Source organism: Podarcis tiliguerta, assembly GCF_965153285.1.
Source record: "Podarcis tiliguerta genome assembly, chromosome: 6".
Lineage (NCBI taxonomy): Eukaryota > Metazoa > Chordata > Lepidosauria > Squamata > Lacertidae > Podarcis > Podarcis tiliguerta.
The window spans coordinates 68042008-68062516 of NC_139539.1; the positions used below are offsets into that span (position 1 = coordinate 68042008).

General features: G+C 42.2%; 2 protein-coding genes across 3 annotated transcripts; both read right to left on the reverse strand.

The window, feature by feature from the left end:
* Positions 1–1489: 1489 nt before the first annotated feature.
* Positions 1490–6100, reverse strand: LOC310679586 (UPF0690 protein C1orf52 homolog). The gene is made up of 3 exons (XM_083445105.1): positions 5436–6100; positions 3660–3870; positions 1490–2067 (listed from the first exon to the last, which is right to left on the reverse strand). Exons 1-3 carry the CDS (start codon positions 5724–5726, stop codon positions 1988–1990), a joined length of 582 nt encoding a protein of 193 aa, XP_083301231.1. The 5' UTR covers positions 5727–6100; the 3' UTR covers positions 1490–1987.
* Positions 6101–8338: 2238 nt separating this feature from the next.
* Positions 8339–15275, reverse strand: BCL10 (BCL10 immune signaling adaptor). 2 transcript variants are annotated; one of them, XM_083445086.1, is made up of 3 exons: positions 14957–15275; positions 12371–12659; positions 8339–11744 (listed from the first exon to the last, which is right to left on the reverse strand). In XM_083445086.1, the coding sequence occupies exons 1-3, from the start codon at positions 15026–15028 to the stop codon at positions 11386–11388; spliced, it is 720 nt and encodes a 239-aa protein (XP_083301212.1). In that variant the 5' UTR covers positions 15029–15275; the 3' UTR covers positions 8339–11385. The 2 variants fall into 2 exon arrangements, with proteins under 2 accessions (XP_083301212.1, XP_083301213.1); XM_083445087.1 differs by having other exon boundaries at positions 14969–15221.
* Between the last annotated feature and the right edge of the window lie 5234 nt (positions 15276–20509).

Below are 20509 nucleotides of genomic sequence, written 5' to 3' on the forward strand. Positions count from 1 at the left end.
CACAAGGCTCTGGGTTATTTACTACACTCATTGTTCTCCGAGAACACAGACTGCTCCTGGAGAACATCTGTCACTTTCAAACATACTAAGCACAAGCAGTCAGCATTTTTTTGTGAAGGCGAAAGCTCTTAAAAGTCAGACCCACTTTTATCTATCCTTTTAGCCAGAGCATATGCTGCATGAATAAGCAGCACCTCTGAAGACAGGCACCCAATTACCATTTCTTCTTACTTCTGGATGCCAGATGGAGGAGCAATTATTGTGTGTTCATCCTAACAAATGCTTGCTACACTGGGCAAGAAACTGCAACTCAAGTGAAGAATTTTAAAGTGTTAAAATGTCATAGGTACTAAGCAATAACCAAAAATAATAAAAAAATTATTCAGAGCTAGCAGCTAAGTCTCTTGAAAAGACAAACTGGAAGAACGGTTCCCTGTCACTTTTTCTTCAAACCAAGGCCACAAGAGTAGAGCATGGGCAGAACTGGCTTTCTGTGGGATCAGGGCCATCTCCTTGTCAATCTCCTGATACTGTATGACACCAGATTTTTATTTCAATCTGAAGCAGTCAAAGCTTGAATTGAAATGAATTCAAGTGCCAAATTGGAAAGGTGGTGACTTCAAGCCATGGCTGCCAAAGAAGAGTATTTCCTTTTGAATTCAGCTTCACCGTAGCTTTACCTATTCCGCACCTGAGATCAGGTGATGAGACAGGTAGGTGTGGCTTGGCCAAAACAGCCTCGTGAGCCAGATGTGGAGGCCTAGAGGCTCTCACAAGGCTTGCAAAGCTAGAGGTTCTCCACCACTGCACTACAAAGTATTATTTTTTACTCACTTTATCATCGTGTTAAAAAAAACCCTTTAAAATCAGAATGACTGAGAGATGACAGAAATCTAAATACAAAAGGGTCATTGCTTTTTGAATGGTTCCTACACTACTTAGGATAAAGTGTGACTATTGTCTGATTCATATAATCTGCCTCACTTTCCTCGTTGTTCTCAGAAAAGAATATGCAGACACGTTATAAAAAATGTTGCTGCTGCTGCTGCTGCTGCAGAGATGCTTGATGGCTCTCAAAAGCTTGCAACACCATTTAAGGCAACTAGTTGGTTAAATTCAAAGAAAGCAAGGCGGGGCTAGACTTACAATTAGGCAGAGTGAGGCAACAGAGTTTGAGATAGCAAATGTCAGATATTTTGTGTTTGTCAAACATTCTGCTGTTTTCTTGCTTGCGTCCCAACAATGCCTTCTTGTAGACAAAGTCCTTTCCTGAGTCTGAGGAAGAAAAGTCAGATGGCACATCTATGGTGGAAAAACAAAAAATGGCAAGAAAAGTACAACTCACCAGGGGGCAGGGGCATGGTGAAATTCTATCAAAAACATATACAAAGCTTTGTGTGACTCAACACAGATATTCTTGATTTATAGGCAATTATGGAGTTTTTTATTATGTGCATTTTAGTCAGTTTTGGAGTAAGGATACCAGATACACTTCCAAACATATAGTTTTATTTCAGTGACCTATTTACATATTTTACATACATTTCAAAATAGCATCACTATCATCACCACAATACATTGTTGAAAACTTCACCCCTTTAAAATGTCATTTCTTGATTTTAGAAACAAATATCTTCTACCCCAATGGTAGTTCAGTAAACAATTCTCACATTTTTTTTTCAGTTTCATGAATGAACAGAACACTCTGAAATTCCATAGCCCGCACAAATATTTACCACAATATTCTAAAAGGTTGTGTTTTAATTAAAAGGGTTCTAATTGAAACATTGTGGGTTTATAGACATGACATCTAAAACAATACCATTCAATGCATTCTATAATTTCCTGTATAATAATAGAGTCCATAAATGTGCTGTATGGTTGGCAATGCTTTTTGCTCCCTGGTCCAGTGGTGAAATCAAGGTTCAGCTGATGTTCTACGTGTTCAAGAACAACATTGTCAGCAGTCAAACTTTTGTTCAGTTCATCACTGCTTCTTTTTTCTCATCTGCTCCTCAGGGTCTAGCTTGCGTTTCTTAAACGAAGCGGGTTCATCTTTTTCATCATCTTCAAATAAAAAAGTATTTATAAATGCAAATATATGCATAAGCTGGAGGTTTTTAAAGCCCCATTTACAAAAGCTTAGTTTCGATTCATCTGGCATAATGTGTCCAGTTCTTGGCAACACACTTTGGAAGAAGGATATACTGTAGAATGGTTCAGAAGGTGGCAACAAAAATGATCGGGAGTATAGAAAAAAGTCCTATAAAGAAAGGTTGAGTGAAGGAATTGGATATTTTTAACCTGGAAAAAATTGAGGAGGGACTTGATATTCCTTGAAGTGTGTGTTTTCTGATTTAGCAGACTGTAGGATTACATCCAATGGGCTTAATTTACAGGAAAGTATATAGTTGAACATCAAGTGGTAATTAATGGTAAGAGCAGTTCAACGATTTTTTAAAACGAAGTGTTTGGTACGGGGAGGATTGTGCTGGCACATCTCTGTGGCCTGTAACGGTCTACAGTCTAGTAGTTTCTACTTGTGAGCATCACCCATTAAGCATGGGCTGGAATGGAGGTACATTTTTACATATTAAACATTCCAGTCAAAGCTTGCATCTTTAATAGGAATAGCAGTCAAACAAAAAGCACACACGGAAACAAGGGTCCAAAAGAAATCTAAAATAGCAAGTTAAAACATTTATTAGAAGCAGCAATATCCTCCAGTGATTTAAGCGATGAAAAACTCAGTTAGTATCAAAATATTCAGAGATTGTCCTGAAGAGGAAACTACTTAAAACACCTCAGAACATGACACACACCTTCATTATCAAAACAGAGTCCCGCGCATCAGTAAAAGCCAACAGACAAAAGTGGCTTTGAACGTTAGGAAAGTGAAGGAGGAGGAAGAGAAATAGATATTATACAGTAGTACCTCGGGTTAAGAACTTAATTCGTTCCGGAGGTCTGTTCTTAACCTGAAACTGTTCTTAACCTGGAGCACCACTTTAGCTAATGGGGCCTCCCACTGCTGCTGCGCCACTGCTGTAAGATTTCTGTTCTCATCCTGAAGCAAAGTTCTTAACCTGAGATACTATTTCTGGGTTAGCGGAGTCTGTAGTCTGAAGCGTCTGTAACCTGAAGCATCTGTAACCCGAGCTACCACTGTATTCTGAAAATACACGAAGATACAGCCTTGCTGATGCTAAGCAAGTCTAGATCTGATGCCTCGTGACTACCTGGAAACCACATGTATGCCATCTTGGATTCCATGATAATAGAAGAAAAGTTGGACATAAACATAATGAAAATGAATGTCTTGCACTCTCCCACCCTGTTTTTTCCTGCACTATTCAATCCCCATCTTGAGGGGGAGATGCAAAGATTCTGTTATAGGTAAACATGCAAAAACAGGAAGCGCCTTGTACTTCCTGTGCACCTGCATTCCATGACAAACAACCCAAACTACTTCCAGGTGTAAAATTGTAACAGGAAAACTATGCTACTTTTACTATTACATCGCAGAAAAAGCCACGGGATGTATTGCTGGCTAAAAGTATGCCTGGATTCAAAACTATGCTACACAAATTGGCATTGATGGAAGTATCTAACTGGCATGGGGGATATTTAAATCAAATTATTTATATACAAAGGGTTACCTGATTCTACGTGCTCTTGCTCCTCTTCTGCTGGCAAGAAGTTAACTTTGTTTGGGTTCCTTGGAGCATCATCACCATTATCTTCATACATATTGGACCATTTGATTGCCATATCGAGCTCAGGAGGTGGTGGCGGCTTTGTTTCTTTGACACTATAAGTTTCAGGGGGTGGAACAGCATGTGTCGTCCATACCTTGAACTCCTTGGGAGGCTGTTTGGGTAAACACATTGGATTAAAATATTGTGCTGTCAGAAGACCATGTGCAGGGACTATGTATCTTGTAATACATTTTAAAGGCATAGGTGCAATCATGGGCCCAAGCTGTTTTGCTCTCACATCTTAAAATATACCCAACATCTAATGAATGAGCAGTATCACTGATGAATGAATAAAGCAGCAACATAGTATCATCAATGCCACAGCCATTTAGAAATCAAAATGGTTTAAGCAAATAAGCCAAGCCACTCATTACAAGGATAAATGGAGGAGGAATACAACAACAAGTAACCCTGATCTAGGAGAAAGACTCCATCTTCATCCCAAATAGAATAAATAAGTTCCATATTTTGGATACAAACTGACCAAGGAGTTCCATATCTTTAATGCTAGGCTTTAAAGCAGCTTCTGGCTCTAGGGAAGGATTGGGGACCTGAAGCTCTCCAGATGTTCTTCAGTGTCAACTCCAACCAGCTCCAGACACCATGGCTAATGGTCAGGGATGATGGGAGCTGGAGTCCAATGTATCTGGAGGACCACAGAATCCCCACCCCTTCCCCTAGAAGGATGGAAGGACCACCACAGGATTTTCATTAAAAAAATTAATTGTTTTTATAATTAATTATAAAAAATTAAAATATTTAACACTGAGAAGTTGTAAAGAGACAAGTGCTGCTGGGGCAATTGCTATTGCCATAGGCTGGACCTTCAAGGACAGCCCTTTCTGTTCCCAGACGAATAGTCAATACCAGAATATCTAGATCTGTGGTTCCCAACATGCGGCACACGCCCCACAGGGGGGCAATTTGATTTTAAAGGGGGGAAATTCGGGAAACAGTTAAACCAAGTTAATGGCCTTTTAGGCTTCCTCCACATGAATAGGTCACTTTTTGAATAATAAGAATTATATGTCCCAGGATTTTAGAGATGCTTAGGTGGGGCATGGCCAAAAAAAGGTTGGGAACCACTGATCTAGATGCTATTTTTATGTGTAGCCATCAATTATGCATAGCCATTGATTATAATGTAATTAACATCACACACAACCTTTCAGCGTTCCATACGCACCTGAAGCAAGCCAGCACTTAAGATAGATTTGAGTCTATACATGTGCGTATATGCTCTAGGTGGGGCCTAAAAGTCTCAAATACCCTCTCCAGCCAGGGTCTCCAATAGCCCTAAACCAACCTTTTTAGGCCACAAGCCACCCCAATAAAATAAATTTAGGACACAAGAAACACACGTATAGACTGCCAGGGGCACACGCAGCTGGAAAAGCTACAGGCCCTGGCAGCGAGGCACACATAGGAGCCAACTCCTAGGGGCCAAAGTCCCTTCAGCCACCCCAGTAAAATATGTGAACCCCCTCCCAAGTTGCCATTCAAATTATTTGCCCCTGGACGCACATCATGCGTGTATCTCTCCCATATGCAACCCCGCCCTTTAGGAATATATGATGTTAGGTCTTCCCAGCGTGGTCCTCCCTCGTCGCCCAGCTCTTGCTGCTGCAGGAGAGCGACCGCCTCCCCTCCACAGCCCCCCGCTTCTTCCCCACCCACCTCCTCGGGAGCTCGCAGGACCCGGCTCTCCCAGTCGATCTCCTTGTGCAGTGGGTTATAGAGGAAGGCCGGCCGGTGGACGCTGCGGAACAGCTCGTCGGGCCCGGGCAAGCGCGGCCTGCCCTCGGGGCTCCCCCTCGGCAGAGGAGGCGGCCCTTTGGCCTCCCCGCCGCGGCCCGAGCCGGGCCCTTCGTCGCCTTCCGAGTCCGAGCCCGCGCTGTCCGAGCTGTCGTCGCTGGCCCCGTAAGCGGCGAAAAAGCCCAGCGGGTCCTTCCCTTCCGCAGCTGCCATGGCGGGGGACCGGTGCGGCAGAAACACCCGCCCGCGGAAACGGAGGCGCGAGGAGAGGGAGGTTCCGGGGAAGGGGCGGGAACCAAAACACCACCCCTCGCCCTCTCAAGCCTGGGGAAGGAAAGAGAGGGGACGGCCGAACTCAAGCTGCCACCTCGGCTGGGAAAGAACTCTCCTCCTCCCTTTTCTTAGTGCTCAGGGATGGCTTCTGTCCTGCAGCCTGCTGCTGCCCCATTTGGGGGAAATATATACAGTATATATATATCCAGTGTTAACATATAACTTGTGTTGAGGTCGATGGGGGCACTCACGCCCAAATGAACGTGTAAGGGATTGCAGACCCTCCAAGTGTTCCTATTTTCCAGGCGCGTCCCCTGATTTAGAGAAGCTGTCCCGGTTTCTGATTTGATCCACTTTTCCTTAGAATGTCCCTACCTTTACCTTGGAGAAATGTTGGAGGGGATGGAATAGGACCTCCCTATTGTCCTTGGAGAAATGTTGGAGGGTATGGAGTTTATGCGACACCCCCCCCCCCCAGCGGTTTGAAGGCAATCCTGTATAGGGAAGTTGGTTTTTTTGTGTTTTTATATATGTTGGAAGCTGCCCAGAGTAGCTGGGGCAACCCAGTAAGATGTGTGGCGCATAAATAGTAAAATTATTATGGAATGAAATGTCCCTATTTTCATCGGATAAATGTTGGAGGGTATGTGATTGTAGTCTAGGGAGTCACATCCACACATTTAAAGCACATGGGGCCCCCTCCCCCAAATCCTGGGAACTTTAGTTTGTTAAAGGCGCTAGGAGTTGTTGCTGAGTGTGGAGTAAAATAAGAGTTCCCAGGGTTCTTTGGTGGCTGGGAACCATGTGCTTTAAATGCCTCCTTTATGGGCTGATGTTAATATGTGTTGAATTATTCGAAGTAGTTCTACTGGGCAGTGAAGTTGAGGATGCAATGGCAGAGGAGAAGGTGGGTTGCTTTGCCTGTGACTGCTACACAATAGGCATGGTAACATGCTCAAAGGCATATGCACTCACCTTTGTAATAGGTCTTGTCATGGGCGTAGCCAGGGGGGAGTGGGGGCAGCTGCCCCCCCAAATCAATAAAAATCAGTAGCCGAGGTTCTGCCTCCCTAACAAAAGGCATGGCCCCCCCAACAAAAATCCTGCTTACACCCATGGGTCCTGTATTATCAGCAAGCATTCTAGCTATTGTACATCTTGCTTCATTGCTCACAGCTACCTAGTTTTCCATGGCATTGTGGTCTCTACTATGTTGGAGAGGGTGCTCAGCAGCAATAGCATTGATGTCCTATCACATCTCACCTCTCCACAGTGAGAGAAGGGCCTCAACACTTATCACCAGTTCTCCACTGCAGGAGAGTATGCAGAAGACCTTGCTTCCAATCCCCAAAGGGGGAACAGTCACAATGAGTCAAAACTTCACCAGGTAGTTAGCTGAAAGTTGTTTGGAATCTCCCTGCTGCATTCAGACCACTCACCTCTGCCCCTGCAGCAAAGGCCAAATCCAAAGTTGTCTCATTCTGTGCGTTGGGTCCCTGACAGTCCCAAAGTTGCCACAAAGGCCAAGAGGTCCTACGGAAGCCTAGAATAGGCTCTTCTAATGCTCCTTCCAATGTAATCTCTGCCAATTTCGTCAGGGGGGCTGTAGTGCAGAAGGATGGATGGTACATTGCGGGCATCCCCAATCTGCCTCTTTGGGCCAGGGGTCAGCAAACCTTTTCAGCAGGGGGCCGGTCCACTGTCCCTCAGACCTTGTGGGGGGCTGGACTATATTTGGGGGAGGGAAATGAACAAATTCCTATGCCCCACAAGTAACCTAGAGATGCATTTTAAATAAAAGCACACATTCTACTCATGTCAAAACACCAGGCAGGCCCCACAAATAATCCAGAGAAGCATTTTAAATAAAAGGACACATTCTACTCATGTAAAAACATGCTGATTCCCAGACTGTCTGTGGGCCGGATTTAGGTGATTGGGCTGGATCCGGCCCCTGGGCCTTAGTTTGCCTACCCATGCTCTAGGCCCACTCCAAGATACAGGGGTTTCTTTGTGATGGGAGTCTCTATGGGCCACAGCAATGCCTCATCACACCAGTCTGTATTACTATAGCACCAAGTACCTGGCTGAGCAGAACTACACTCAGCCCAGCTCACAATGCTTTATAAAAACACATGCCAACCAAGGATCACACTGCATGCATCTGATGAAATGGACTCTGGTCCACAATGACTTGTGCTGTAATAAATTTGATGTGTAAAATGCTACAAGACTTTGCTATTCTGTGTGCAACAGGATATAAAAAGAGCACAGACCCGGTTACTAAAAATCCTGTAGTTAAAGGAAAAACTAAGCTTCAAAGAGCAGCACATTACTGGAAGCTTATAAACCCTTGTACTAGCTGTGTGGTCCAAAGTTATCCCAAAGCCTCTCTTTTCCAGCAACCATCAACAGCTGAGATTTTACTCTGGTCACCTACAGCAGATCCAAGCTTTGGCAGCCATCCGTTTTCCAAAGCAACCACACATTCAAAGACTGATATCTTCCACGCAAATATTTCTCACCTTATATTCCAATAGAGAAAAGCAGAGTATGGTCAAAACATTATTTCATTTTAAATTCATTCTTACATAATTGACAAAAGCCATTACAGGGTAGGAAGAAAATATTTTAACACTCACTGTCAAATTCATTGATGACCTATCCCAACAAGTATTCTGGTGCAAAATATATTTACAAATACATTAAATAACCTGCCTTATGTAGCCATATAGCCTTACTTGGATATAAAGCTTTTGTTTTTTTACACCCTTGCATTACCATAACAATCTGCTAGAATGCGTTTGTTATGGCATTTGGCTAGCATCAACTGTGGTTTCTATAGTATTCATGAAAAGTTACAATGTTAGAAAGAATTGTGACCAAAACAATCTCAGCCCACTCCTAAGAGTAATGCCTTAGGCCGATAGTTATGGGGTAGAATTAAGCAGAAACAAATTATCATATTAGAAGAAAAATATTCTGCCCAGGGCACCAAAACTTTAAGTATTATGTGAGACCTGGGTCTCTCTTCCAGCACTTTTTCCAACAGCAGGCAGCCAGGTTCTTCCCAGAAGTCTACAAGCCAAGTATGAAAACAAGCCCATTGCAGTACACACACAAGCCTCTAATATGCAGAATACACGGGTTCTTAACATGGATGTTCCTTTTCATTATCATGGCTAATGTATCAGAGCCTAGTGCTGTAAAGGAACCTGTTGAAGGCTACAATGATCCTCCAATTCTGAAATACAACAAAGATATAACCTGCTCTAAATGTATTTTATTGACAGGTGTCAACAACCCTTGAACAATGCTGCTCAGCAAAGCCATTAAGAACACAGCTGCCACTGAATAGAAAGCAAACTTAGCACATGTGAGGTGTACTTTAAAAAAGAACCCACCTAATGACAATTTATTAGAAATTAATGCTTCTCAGGTTGCTTGTTTCAAAAGTTAAACTCTACAAGAGAAATATTTTTGAAAAGTTGAGTTTAGAGTTTCCAAACAATTTTTTCAGTTCAGTATTGTTTTATACTGGTTGTACCTTTTTTTTGGGGGGGGGGGGGAGTAATACAGCAGTTGTGAACAGTCCACAATTTACACAGTAGAACACATTATGGTCAGAAATAGTCACAGAAATAGTGGCAATTTCCACACAAGCAAATTTTGGATTATAGGGGATCACATGCTTGGGAGAGGAATAAACCCTAGTGCAATTTCAAAATCTAGAAAGCCATAAAGCTTTTCAGGGGAAAACATCACACAATATTAAATGTAAAGTTCACGGTTGTGTGAATACAAGGTTTTGTTTAACACCACAACATCTAGACTAGGTAATCATATAAAGGAACTTAATGCCCAGTAAATCACCAGCATGGAAGTTTGAGTTCAGGCACGTTACATGGAAAGCAAGTACTTAATACACTGCGACAGAACCACCACCAGATCAGTTTGTGCTTAAGATCTACTGTGTTCTGCAGACAGTGACCAGTGTAATTGACCCATTACCATCATATCAAATGTTCTTAAAACATTTGCCTGTAATCCTGATACAGTGGGACTTACTTCTGAGTGAACATGCATAGGAACAGGCTGTAAATTAGTGTAATTTATTGCACGTTTTAATCCAAGGGCTTGTGAAAGAAAGATGCAGGCACATTTCAATACGTTGGTATTTCTGAGACAACTTTTTTTTGACTGGATATAAAAAAGGCACTGCTTCCCTGAGGTTTAGAGTAGACATACAGTTACTACAGAAGACAGCAAAAAAAAACACTACATCCCTGATAATGCCCAGAGCGCAAATACCTTTTAAAGTGTATACATCTGGAATTTAAAAGAATATCATGTTCGTTTAGTTGTACGTTCGCAAATGTTGAGAAGTACACATCTTTAGTAAAGCTAAGCAACAATTGTATTAGAACAGAAAAGAGGTTTAGAAAAAATAGTATTACGAGTAGAAAAGAGGTTTAGAAAAAGTTTAAAAATGGCAAATCCTGGAAGTTCACAGGAAAGCAAGGCTCCTCTTTACTGCCATTTTCTTTTGCTGCATCTTTTCCCTGTTATTTAGCAACAATAAATCCCTTTAGTAGCTTGCAGGGAATTCATATTCCTGACAACCTGTTTCACTTTGAGAGAGTAATTAAGCTGTTAATTTTAGATATATATTCAGTATTGTAAAGGAGCCCAGGGCATATATACTAAAACAAAGTAAAATGCCTAGAAAGTTAATGTTTTGATAGTGAATAAAAATGAATTTGATTTGTGAAGTGCACACTTAATTGCTTTTGAAGATCAGCAGCAATAGAGTATTACTCAGAAGATCATGTCTTACTCCAAAAGAAGGCACTTAACCCTACAGCCAGGAATTTGTTCATGTCACACAAAAACTGGACAAGACAGGCACCCCATGATACATTACAAAACAATCATATACTTGGGTTGCAAACCAAAGAATACGTCTCCCTATGTTCCAAGGCTTCTTTACTTCCTGTCAGTAGTAACCAAGCAGAACTTACCAATGTAATGCCAACACCAGTGAGATGTAACTCACCACCCTCATTCATGACTACTATGTTCATCTCAAAACTTTCCTCAGTGCAAGCTTCCCTCCTCATGACACTTCATCAGCATGAATTGATGTAAGTTGGGAGAAAACAAGGAAGTTCTCAGGAATCAGCAAGCCCCCAAAAATCACCAGATTAAATTGTTCTTACGATGCAGAAGAGGATCAAATTATGCTTTCTCGGTATGAATTTTATGCAGACAGTGCATGTAGAAAACAGTAGGGAAAACCTCCTTAAAATGTTCAATTGAGCATCATTTTGCCTATATTGTTTTTGAATAGAAAATACCATTTAAAAGTTTTTACACTGCAAAAAAAAAAATCAATAAAAGCATACAAACGAACATTTAAAATATGAATTAATGGGGGAAACAGTTCAGATTTTTTTATATATATAAAAAAAACTTATAAGATGCAGTGAGCTGTCAAGCTATTTCTTGATCTATTGTGACTTTACAGTTAGACACTTTCCCCCCACCACCCAAAACTGTTCAAGGCATCCAGCATGATAATACTCAAGGAAAAATATCACTACGGAAGAAGAGAGCGGGATCTTAAAGGCAGGAAAGGACTGTCACTCGAAGTCGTACATGTTTCCTCTTGTTCATTTTGCAGTTGCGGCGGAAGAGGTGGGGCTCCAGAATCTCCAGGGCCGGGAAGCGTGGCTGAGAAAACAGAGTTTTCCGTACTTCCAACCTCAGTAATCGGCAAATTCATTGAATGAAGAGAAGCAGCGGATACAAAAGCAGATGTACTAAACTCTTCCGGATGAAGGTAGGTGGTTTCTCTGTCTTTTTGTTTCTCAAAGAGATTAGATTCATTCGACTGTGATCTAGAGAGGTTGTTTGATTGCTCATACACTGAAGCCATGCAGTTGCTACAGTTCAAGCCTGTAATAAAGACATAAAATGTATCATTTGCATACAATTTAAATAGTGTGGTGGTTTGTTTGTTTTCTTAAGTCTACAACACTGCCTCTTGAGTCCATGCATGCGGTGTTACGAGTACTGGTTCTTATTTTTAAAAATTGGTGTTACATTGACCACTTTCCAATCCTCAGGTATAGAGGCATGTAGTTGACCACTGTGAGAACAGGATGCTGCAGTAGATGGGCCATTGGCCGGATACAGCAGATTCTTAAGAGGTAAAATTAAAAGGCAGAAACCAATTACCAATATAATCCAATGCAACTACCCAGGCCAGACATGAAACACTCAAATAGAAACATATTAAGTTCTTCCACATATCCCCTTTCCAAAGGACACCCCCACTCCCACGCTATCACCTGACTTGGACCAAACTAATTCTGGTCAGTAGCTTGTGCCTTGGGTTTATTCATCTTAAGTACGAAAAGAGGACCAAAACCCACAGCTGACAACTGAAGTTTTACCTGGCATAAGTCCCCCGAAATCTGTGGAACACATTTTTGAGCAAACACGCACAGAAGCAGGTTGCATGAAAATTAATTTTTACAAAACCTTTTGGAATAGATTCAAATGCATGTTATTCCATTTACCTTTGAGGCTTTCCAGTTTTTCATTTTTTGCCTTCAAGACAGCATCGGTTATCTTTTCTAACAGGAAGGTCTGTGTTTTTTCCCATCTAATAGATTCTATTAGTGCATCTAGTCCTTTGGGATGTTCTGCTAAGTAATCCAGAAGCTTCCCAGCTTTCTTCCTACTTGAAGATCGACAAGAGATTTCTTCAGTGTCCTCTCTGCTGAGTATTTTTTTTGAACGTAGATAATCAAAGTGTCTTTCTGCAATTATTTTGTCACACAGATAGCGGCGCAATCGTTCCAAAACCTAGCAAGAAGAAATGACAAAGTTAGCAACAGATGAATTTTTCATCTTGTATGTTGTGCAATGAATATATGTGTGGTAGTTCTTGGTGCACATTCAAATACTCATCCTAGCTTTCAAATTGTAACAAATTTCATTAATCGCTATCATTGACCAACACACACACACACACACACACACACACACCAGAAAGGAATCAGATGTTTCAAGTTAAGGTAAAGTATCTGTATGTTGACTACAGAAACAAAAAAGGAAATTGCCAGCAAGGGGTTACCAAAGGTGTTTCAGCTATTTCTCTCTTTAGTATTCTAGAGCTCCCCAATCAGCATGAAAGGGGATTTTTTTAGCCACTGAGAAGAGGTCTTTTCACCCTTTGTGCACACTGGAGCCAATCCAATTGAAAGGACGAAAGTCAGCCTCTGAAGATTGGCTCCTAGGGTCACTCGGGTGAAGGTCCATGGAAATAAAGCTGAGGCGTATACTCCAAAGCTTAGCATTTAGGAACACTGAAAACACAAAGTGCTTCAGGTTCAAGAGAATGGTGCTCAAATTCTGTTAAGTACAATGGAACTTGGAGGAAAGTGACTGTAAAATAAAATATTGCAGCACTCCAATCATTTATTGGTATACATGCACAGAGAAAATTGTATCTAGATGAAAAGCAACAAATGGAGATCTGCATTGATGATTGCAATGCATCCCAAATTATTACTATATAATTATGTATATTATGGTGCAATCTAAGAAGAGGAGTGGCTGCGACATCATGAAGGGACCTGCACTTCCTAAATTTGTCATTACACTACTGCTGTGAACATAAACTGTTATTACCCTCTGGCCCAGCATAAAGTAATAACGTACTGAGAGAGATTTATGCTTCTGAACAAACATTGTATATCCCACACACAGTATGTGGACTTCATAGCAGGAAAAAATAGAACTAGCAAGAACTACTTTTATTGACTCATACATGTGTCAAGCTCAGAAACAAAGGAGGGGAATTCCTATAAACACTCCAAGAGAAACTCCTACGTAGAAATTTACAAACGGGGGCAGAATGCATGCGATTTAGTGGACCTTCCTTCCTCCTTTTTACTGTTCTTCTAGGACAAGAAAGGGCACTCACCTAGAGGCTTTTCTGCAATTCAGAGAACAACCTTCCCTGCCCCCCAACAGTGACATGCCTGTGAGAACGTGCCCCACTGCTAGGAACTGTGATTGTCATTACTCACAGCTCTCACCTAGTACAGTATATTTTACGCTCCAATACAGCCCTTCCGATGCAGGTTGAGCAGTGGGGTGCACAGAAGCAACCAAATCAAAGGGGGTGGGGTCTCTTCGCCTCTCCCCCAATAAAATATTTGAAGGGGCCAGCCCCCACCCAAAGTTGATGGACATGGCCATTCAAGCAGTGTGTGAGCACCACATGTGATCCATTGTGTGGGGGCGAGGCTTACCTGGTTCCCCCCACCTAATATGTTATTCAAGTCGGCACCCCTCGGTGGGAGGTGCACTGGGGACCAAGAGTAGAAGGGGTGGCGGTGGTGAAAGGAATACAGAAACCTCCATTATGCTTATTGTTATTATTAACTGAATTTATATACCACACTATACCCAGAGGTCTCAGGGACAGGTGGTTCACAGAATAAAATCCAAAACTGCAAAATACACAATCAAAATAAAAACAACCCAATAACTACCCCACCCAAAAAAACCCCACATTTTAAAAGGGCATATGATCTTCACACTATTACCCCAGGACAATATCCATCTTACAGGCCAGAGCCAAGATTTTATCCAAGGCACCCGCAGGTATGCATTTCCTCCTTCTCACCCTCTTGCTACAGAGCATGGGGTTTTTGTTGGGAGTAGTGGGGGGGGGGGCAGGCCCTCCATGAGTTAAGTATTTATATTTATTTTTACTGATCTGGTGGCGGAGGGAGGGGGGAGAGCAGCAGCTACTACGCCCATCCTACAGAGGCAGGAAAAGGCATCTCCCCTTTTCCAGGAGAGAAACAAACAAACAAAAAGGCGGGAATATTTGCACAGAGGAGCCATAAACAACCCAGCGCCTTTTGCTTTTAGAGAACACGGCAGCCTCGGCATTCACTGCATTATAAACAAGCACCCCGCCACACGACCCCACCCCAAAAGCTTTACCCCTCCCCACCGCTCTCCCCATTTCCCACGACACGCTTTTCCATTCACACGATACGAACACACACCCCCGTCCCGCTTTCCCTCCCGCCCCGCGTGTCTGGAGGGGCAGAGGTTCCTCTCTGCGTTCTCGCGGTCCTTACTTCCTTCTTCACCTCCGCCATTTCGTCGTCGGTGAGTGGCCGCCCGACAGCCGGGAGCCCAGAGTCGGCCATGGCGGAAACGGCTTCGGAGGGCGACGGTGAGAGGGCGAGAGAGGGAAGGGAAGAAAGGGAGGGAGGGAGGAGGGAAAGAGAAGGGAGCCGCTGCCCCCCTCTTCCTCAGCGGCCCTTCACGCCCGACTCCCCCGGGGAGATGCCGAAGCTTCCGGCGCCGGGGTGGGGAGAAGCCCCGCCCACCTCTCTCTCGAGGCCACGCCCACTCTCCGCCGGCCGTGGCGAGAGACCGCGCGCAAGGCTTACCTTCCGGACAAATCGCAGGATCATACCATTCGAAGGGACCGCCAGGGGCCATCCAAGTCCAACCCCCCTGCAAACGCAGGAATCTTTTTGCCCGGCGTGGGGTTCGAACCCATAACGCTGAGATAAAAGAGATAAAAGAGGCAACTCGCTCTACCGACTGAACTCTTAGTCTTATCTATCTAGGCAACTGCCCCCCCTCCAAAAAAGTAAATCAATAAAAAAAATTAGCTGAAGTTCCGCGCCCTAATATAAATCGTGGCAGCGCTCTTTAACTATTGCTAATCGTTTCTGCTTGTTTTTTTAGGGCTTATTTTGGCTGCGTTATTAATATTATTATTCTTTCTATATTTATCTACATCTCGCTTTTCTCACAGAACCAGGAATGTTCTGTTTTACAATTTAGAATGCTCATTTAAACATCCTTAAAATACCAGTGACTTCCCTTTCTCTCTTTCCATGGTTCATTTTGCATATCATAAATCCCTGCATATTTTACACAAACTAAGCCATTCAGTATTACATTATTACATCCATCAAAACTTATTTACACTGTTGAATTTATCTTAATGTTGCCAACGTTTTCAAGTGTACACAATTTCCGCCCCAGTCAGAACCAGGATTCAAGGTGGCTCAAAACAAATCTAGAGATAGAACACATATAGCTTAAAACATATAAGGTTGTGGTTAACCATTGTTAACTTAAAAAAAGTTAAAAATAAATAAAAATCATTTGTTCATTTATTCGCCATTGGTTTATATCTACATCAGGCTTCCTCAACCTCCAGATGTTTTTGGCCTACAACTCCCATGATCCCTAGCTAGCTGGACCAATGGTCAGGGATGATGGGAATTGTAGTCTCAAAACATCTGGAGGGCCAAGGTTGAGGAAGCCTGATCAACATCCATAGACTTGCAGTCTATAGACAGTACAGTCATAGACGGTACAGTCATGGATCTGCTGCTTCATGGCACAAAAACGTGAACCCAAGGCATAAATCCCTAAGAATTTGTGTTTGACACACACACCCTCTGTATCAAACAGCATAATATACATGGACGCAGACGTGCTCGGTGATTTGATGGTGGTTTGCCAGAATCATATATAAAAATTCGGAGGATGCGTGAGGATCTGTCCTTAAGCTCCATACTGGTTCCATAGTGTTATTTTTACTGTACAGTCTGAGGACACGGATGTAACCTTTTTCTTCACTCAGGTTTGGGGAGATGCCAGGAGAAAATCCCAAGTATTCCGTGAGGATCCACGCCCTGTAATCATGTTTTTGCACCATGACGGTGCCAGGAACCTGTGCCACACCTGTGATTTTCCCAGTCTATCGGTATGGAAACGACCTCTAATTTTATAGTGGTTTTGCTGGGAATCTGTACAAAATCATGCAAATTCTTTGGGATGCATGTCTTAGATTCGTGTTTTTGGGTGCAGTGAATCTCGGTAGTGGCACCTGCCCTGTGGAATGCCCTCCCACCAGATGTCGAAGAGAAAAACAACTACCAGACTTTTAGAAGACATCTGAAGGCAGCCCTGTTTAGGGAAGCTCTTAATGTTTAATAGACCATTGTATTTTAATATTCCGTTGGAAGCCGCCGAGAGTGGCTGGGGAAACCCAGCCAGATGGGCAGGGTACAAATAAATTGTTGTTGTTGTTGTTGTTTGGTGCAGTCCAGAGGTACAAGCATGAACTATAATTTGAAGGTAATTTTAATAGGATCCCTTGTAAAAAAATCTTTAAGAATTGTACTGTACTGTACGTACTTCATTCTATCTGAGACAGGAAATCTCACAGACAATTCTCATCCCTCTGACAGCAAATATACAACAATAAATTAAATAGCTTACCTTTTGTGACAGCATCACATTATATGCCTCTTATGGTTGATCTAGCCAGGCCCCGAAGACATTTTTAAGAGAGACGTGTTTTTTAGTTTCTTCTTTCTTTGTTTCTTTCCTCCCTTTTTTACAGTCACATTCTATCATTCTATCAAAGTAATCACTTGTGAAAAGACCCTTTAAATAGATGTTCGTTTTAGCTAGCTAATGTTAACATATATGGGAAACACAGAACTACCTGAGGAAACTATTGTGGGATTTCGCTTTGTATGCCTACTTGTAAGGCCTTAATCCTGTATCCATTTAAGTCAGTTAGACTTATTTTTGAGTAGTCATGTGAGTAGGATTGCACTGGTAATAATACTTTCTTCACTATAGTCTGAGGCTAGCAGTAATAATATAATATTGTCATATTATTATATTTCAGTGAGTGAAAAAAGTATTTTATCCCCTGCTAAATTTGCCCGTTTGCCCCCTGACGAAGAAATGACCAGTCCATAATTTTAATGATAGGTTTAGTGTAGCTGTGAGAGACAGAATAACAACAGGAAAAACCCTAGAAACCATCTTTTTAGTAGATGGTGGAGATTGTTTTTTCCACAAAAGTAAAACATGTTTTGATAATGTCAACCTTCCTTCCGTTCTGGATGCAAAGAAGCCAGAGGCAGCTTGGCTAGCACTCCAAGAGTTATACTAAACTATGGGAGATACAATGCTGAAGCAAATTTGAGGCAGTGCTAATTATTGAGTGCCCACTAGAGGTCTCTGCTGTTTAACACTTTCACCCCAACAAATCTCTCTCCCCCCCCCCCCGCCCCCAATCATTTCCAGCATTACTTTAAATTCTTATAATTTATAGCTGCTAGATTGAAATTTCCACCTACATTGTAGAGAAAGGGGCAATGGGATAGAAGTGTATGCATGGAGAAAGTGGCTAGAGAAGTTTCTCTCTCTCCTAGCACTGGAACTCGTGGACATCACGGGTTCAAGTCCCATGTTGGGCAAAAGATTCTTGCGTTGCAGGAGATCAGACTAGATGACCCTACTGTCCTTTCCAATGCTACAATTCTATGAATCCATGGCACAAAAACAAGGCTTGGGGTAGGAGACAATGCTGAAAGAGATATCCTCTCAAGTCATCGTGTTCATGATTTGGTGCAATTGTGTGCATACTTGTTGAAGCTGCTTGTGTTGTGTACCTCTGTGTTGAGTAAGGAACTAGGAACCAGGAACCACGTTCAGTCTTGTAACACACAGCCTCCCCCTGCCCCCTCCTTTGATACCATATCTGAGAAACTCTTTCTCTGTGTAAGCTGTCAGTTGATGAAATCAGTTTTCCTTATCAGGAAGAGGAAGATTGCTCTCTCTTACTTCTGAAGGAGCTCTGAAAGGAGATCGCTCAGAATGATTGCTGTATCCAGGTCATCTACATGTGACGTTCATAGCTCTTGACTCTTTAGCACTCTTCCCAGCTCTCTCTGCTGTGCAGGTAGTGGTTTTATCACCACTCATTTCCTCTTGCAGTCACAAGATTAATCCTTGACAATCTGAACTTCTGTTGGCTCGCAATCATCAAAGGTCACCTTTAAATGGGCGGCAGACTTTTAAGGAAAAAACACATAATGCATGCAAATGTCTTCCTAAATGCATGTAACATTTATTACCTTTTACTGTTCTGCCAGAGATGTTTTCTTGGAAATGTGGCAACAGCATTCATCCCTGCTTTTGCCATGGCTGTTGTCTTCCACATTTAACTCGGCTTCTGCATCGTGAAATGGACCTTCTGTTTTTTATTTACTCCCTAATGCAAAACTCATCTTTCCACAAGGGAATTTTCTTTAGGCTTATGCTTTTCCACAGGCCAAGATGGGAATTTGCAGAAAGTAATTTTGCAATCTTTTACCTCTCACCTTTTGCCTTCTTCTTTACAATGTTATAGCGAACCCAGTAGAAGCCTCCTTGGCATAAGACTGCTTCATATGTTCTTATCAGTGGAAGAATGATACCTCACAGGTTGAGCCTACCTAGATCAATCTCATCGATCAGACTGCATTGTGGCAGGGAACAGTTGCCATGCGGAAAAATGCTTGCAGGGCACCTCTATCCAGGAAAGCCAAACCCATGTATTACTGCAGTGGTTAGGCCAGGATCTCTGGTCAGTCGGGATAAAATTTTGTTCCCTCCTTTAAATACCATTCTTAAATTGAGCAAAAAACCCTGCATATTGGATGGCAAGGGAACACATCAATATACCAGTCCCCAACTGAAATCGCCAATCTCCAAGTGTTTTTAGTTGTAGAGAGCAAAAACATTGCACCTGTGCAATATTAGCTGCAGTACTGCAGTCCCAGTCCAACACATACATACCCAGCTATTTAACTTTAAAAAAATAAATATGTGGGAGATTCTGATCATGTTACACCTGTGCCTTACGTATTCATAAAACTGTGCCAAATTAGCTAAAATCATGCTTATATGGTCAATCCATGGTATAGTGGTTAGAACAGAGCTTTCCAAACTTTTCATGTTGGTGACACATGTTTTAGACATGCATCATTTCACGACGCAGTAATTCAGTTTTACTAGCAAACCGGAGGTTAAACTAACCGCTTTCCAGCCCCAAGAGGAGCGTTCACACAACACACCTACACATTGCAGCTGACACACTGATGTGTCGCGATACACAGTTTGGAAAGCTCTGGGTTAGCGTTAAGGCTGGCAGACAGGATTAAAAAAACTACCATTCAACCATGAAGGTAAAGTGATTAATTAATAAATAAATCTAAATATGAATAAAGCAGACATGAGAATAGCCTCCTGGATCAGGCCAGTGGCCCAGCTAGTCCACATCCTGTTCTCACAACGACCAACTAGAAGCTTGTGAGAAACCGACAAGCAGGACCCAAGCACAAGAGCACTCTGCCCTCCTGCAGTTTCCAGCAAGTGGTTAATGCAACCTTTACTGTAATATATCAACTATTTGTATATGTGTGTGTCTATGTGTATAGATAGATAGATGGATGGATAGATTCACGCACACACACACACAAATCTATATATTATATTAATGTAATGTGATTTATACAGTATGGTAAATGTTGCATGTCATGTAGACTTTCATCTTGCATGTTAATAGTCATACCAGCCTCCAGCTGTCACTAGATGGTACTACACTGCTGTGAAAAACTCTTCTCTCTAAATATATCTTCTATATGCTGTTCTTTTTTAGACACACACACACACGTTTTAATATTATCATATATGATAATCACATGCAGGTATAAAAATATAAGCAATATACGTAGAACAATAATACAACTATTCTTTCTGTAACCTAAATGGTTTTGCTATTTTAAAAAACGTAAGAGCATTATCCTCTCTTTAAAGAA

Coding starts and splice junctions, on each gene's coding strand:
- BCL10 (XM_083445086.1), bottom strand. CDS start 15,028: ATGGCCGACTCTGGGCTCCCGGCTGTCGGGCGGCCACTCACCGACGAC. Junction 12,660..14,956: donor TGGCGGAGGTGAAGAAGGAA/GTAAGGACCGCG, acceptor TCTTCTTGCTAG/GTTTTGGAACGATTGCGCCG. Junction 11,745..12,370: donor AAAACTGGAAAGCCTCAAAG/GTAAATGGAATA, acceptor TCTTTATTACAG/GCTTGAACTGTAGCAACTGC.
- LOC310679586 (XM_083445105.1), bottom strand. CDS start 5,726: ATGGCAGCTGCGGAAGGGAAGGACCCGCTGGGCTTTTTCGCCGCTTAC. Junction 3,871..5,435: donor TCCTGCGAGCTCCCGAGGAG/GTGGGTGGGGAA, acceptor TTACCCAAACAG/CCTCCCAAGGAGTTCAAGGT. Junction 2,068..3,659: donor GCAAGAGCACGTAGAATCAG/GTAACCCTTTGT, acceptor TTTTATTTGAAG/ATGATGAAAAAGATGAACCC.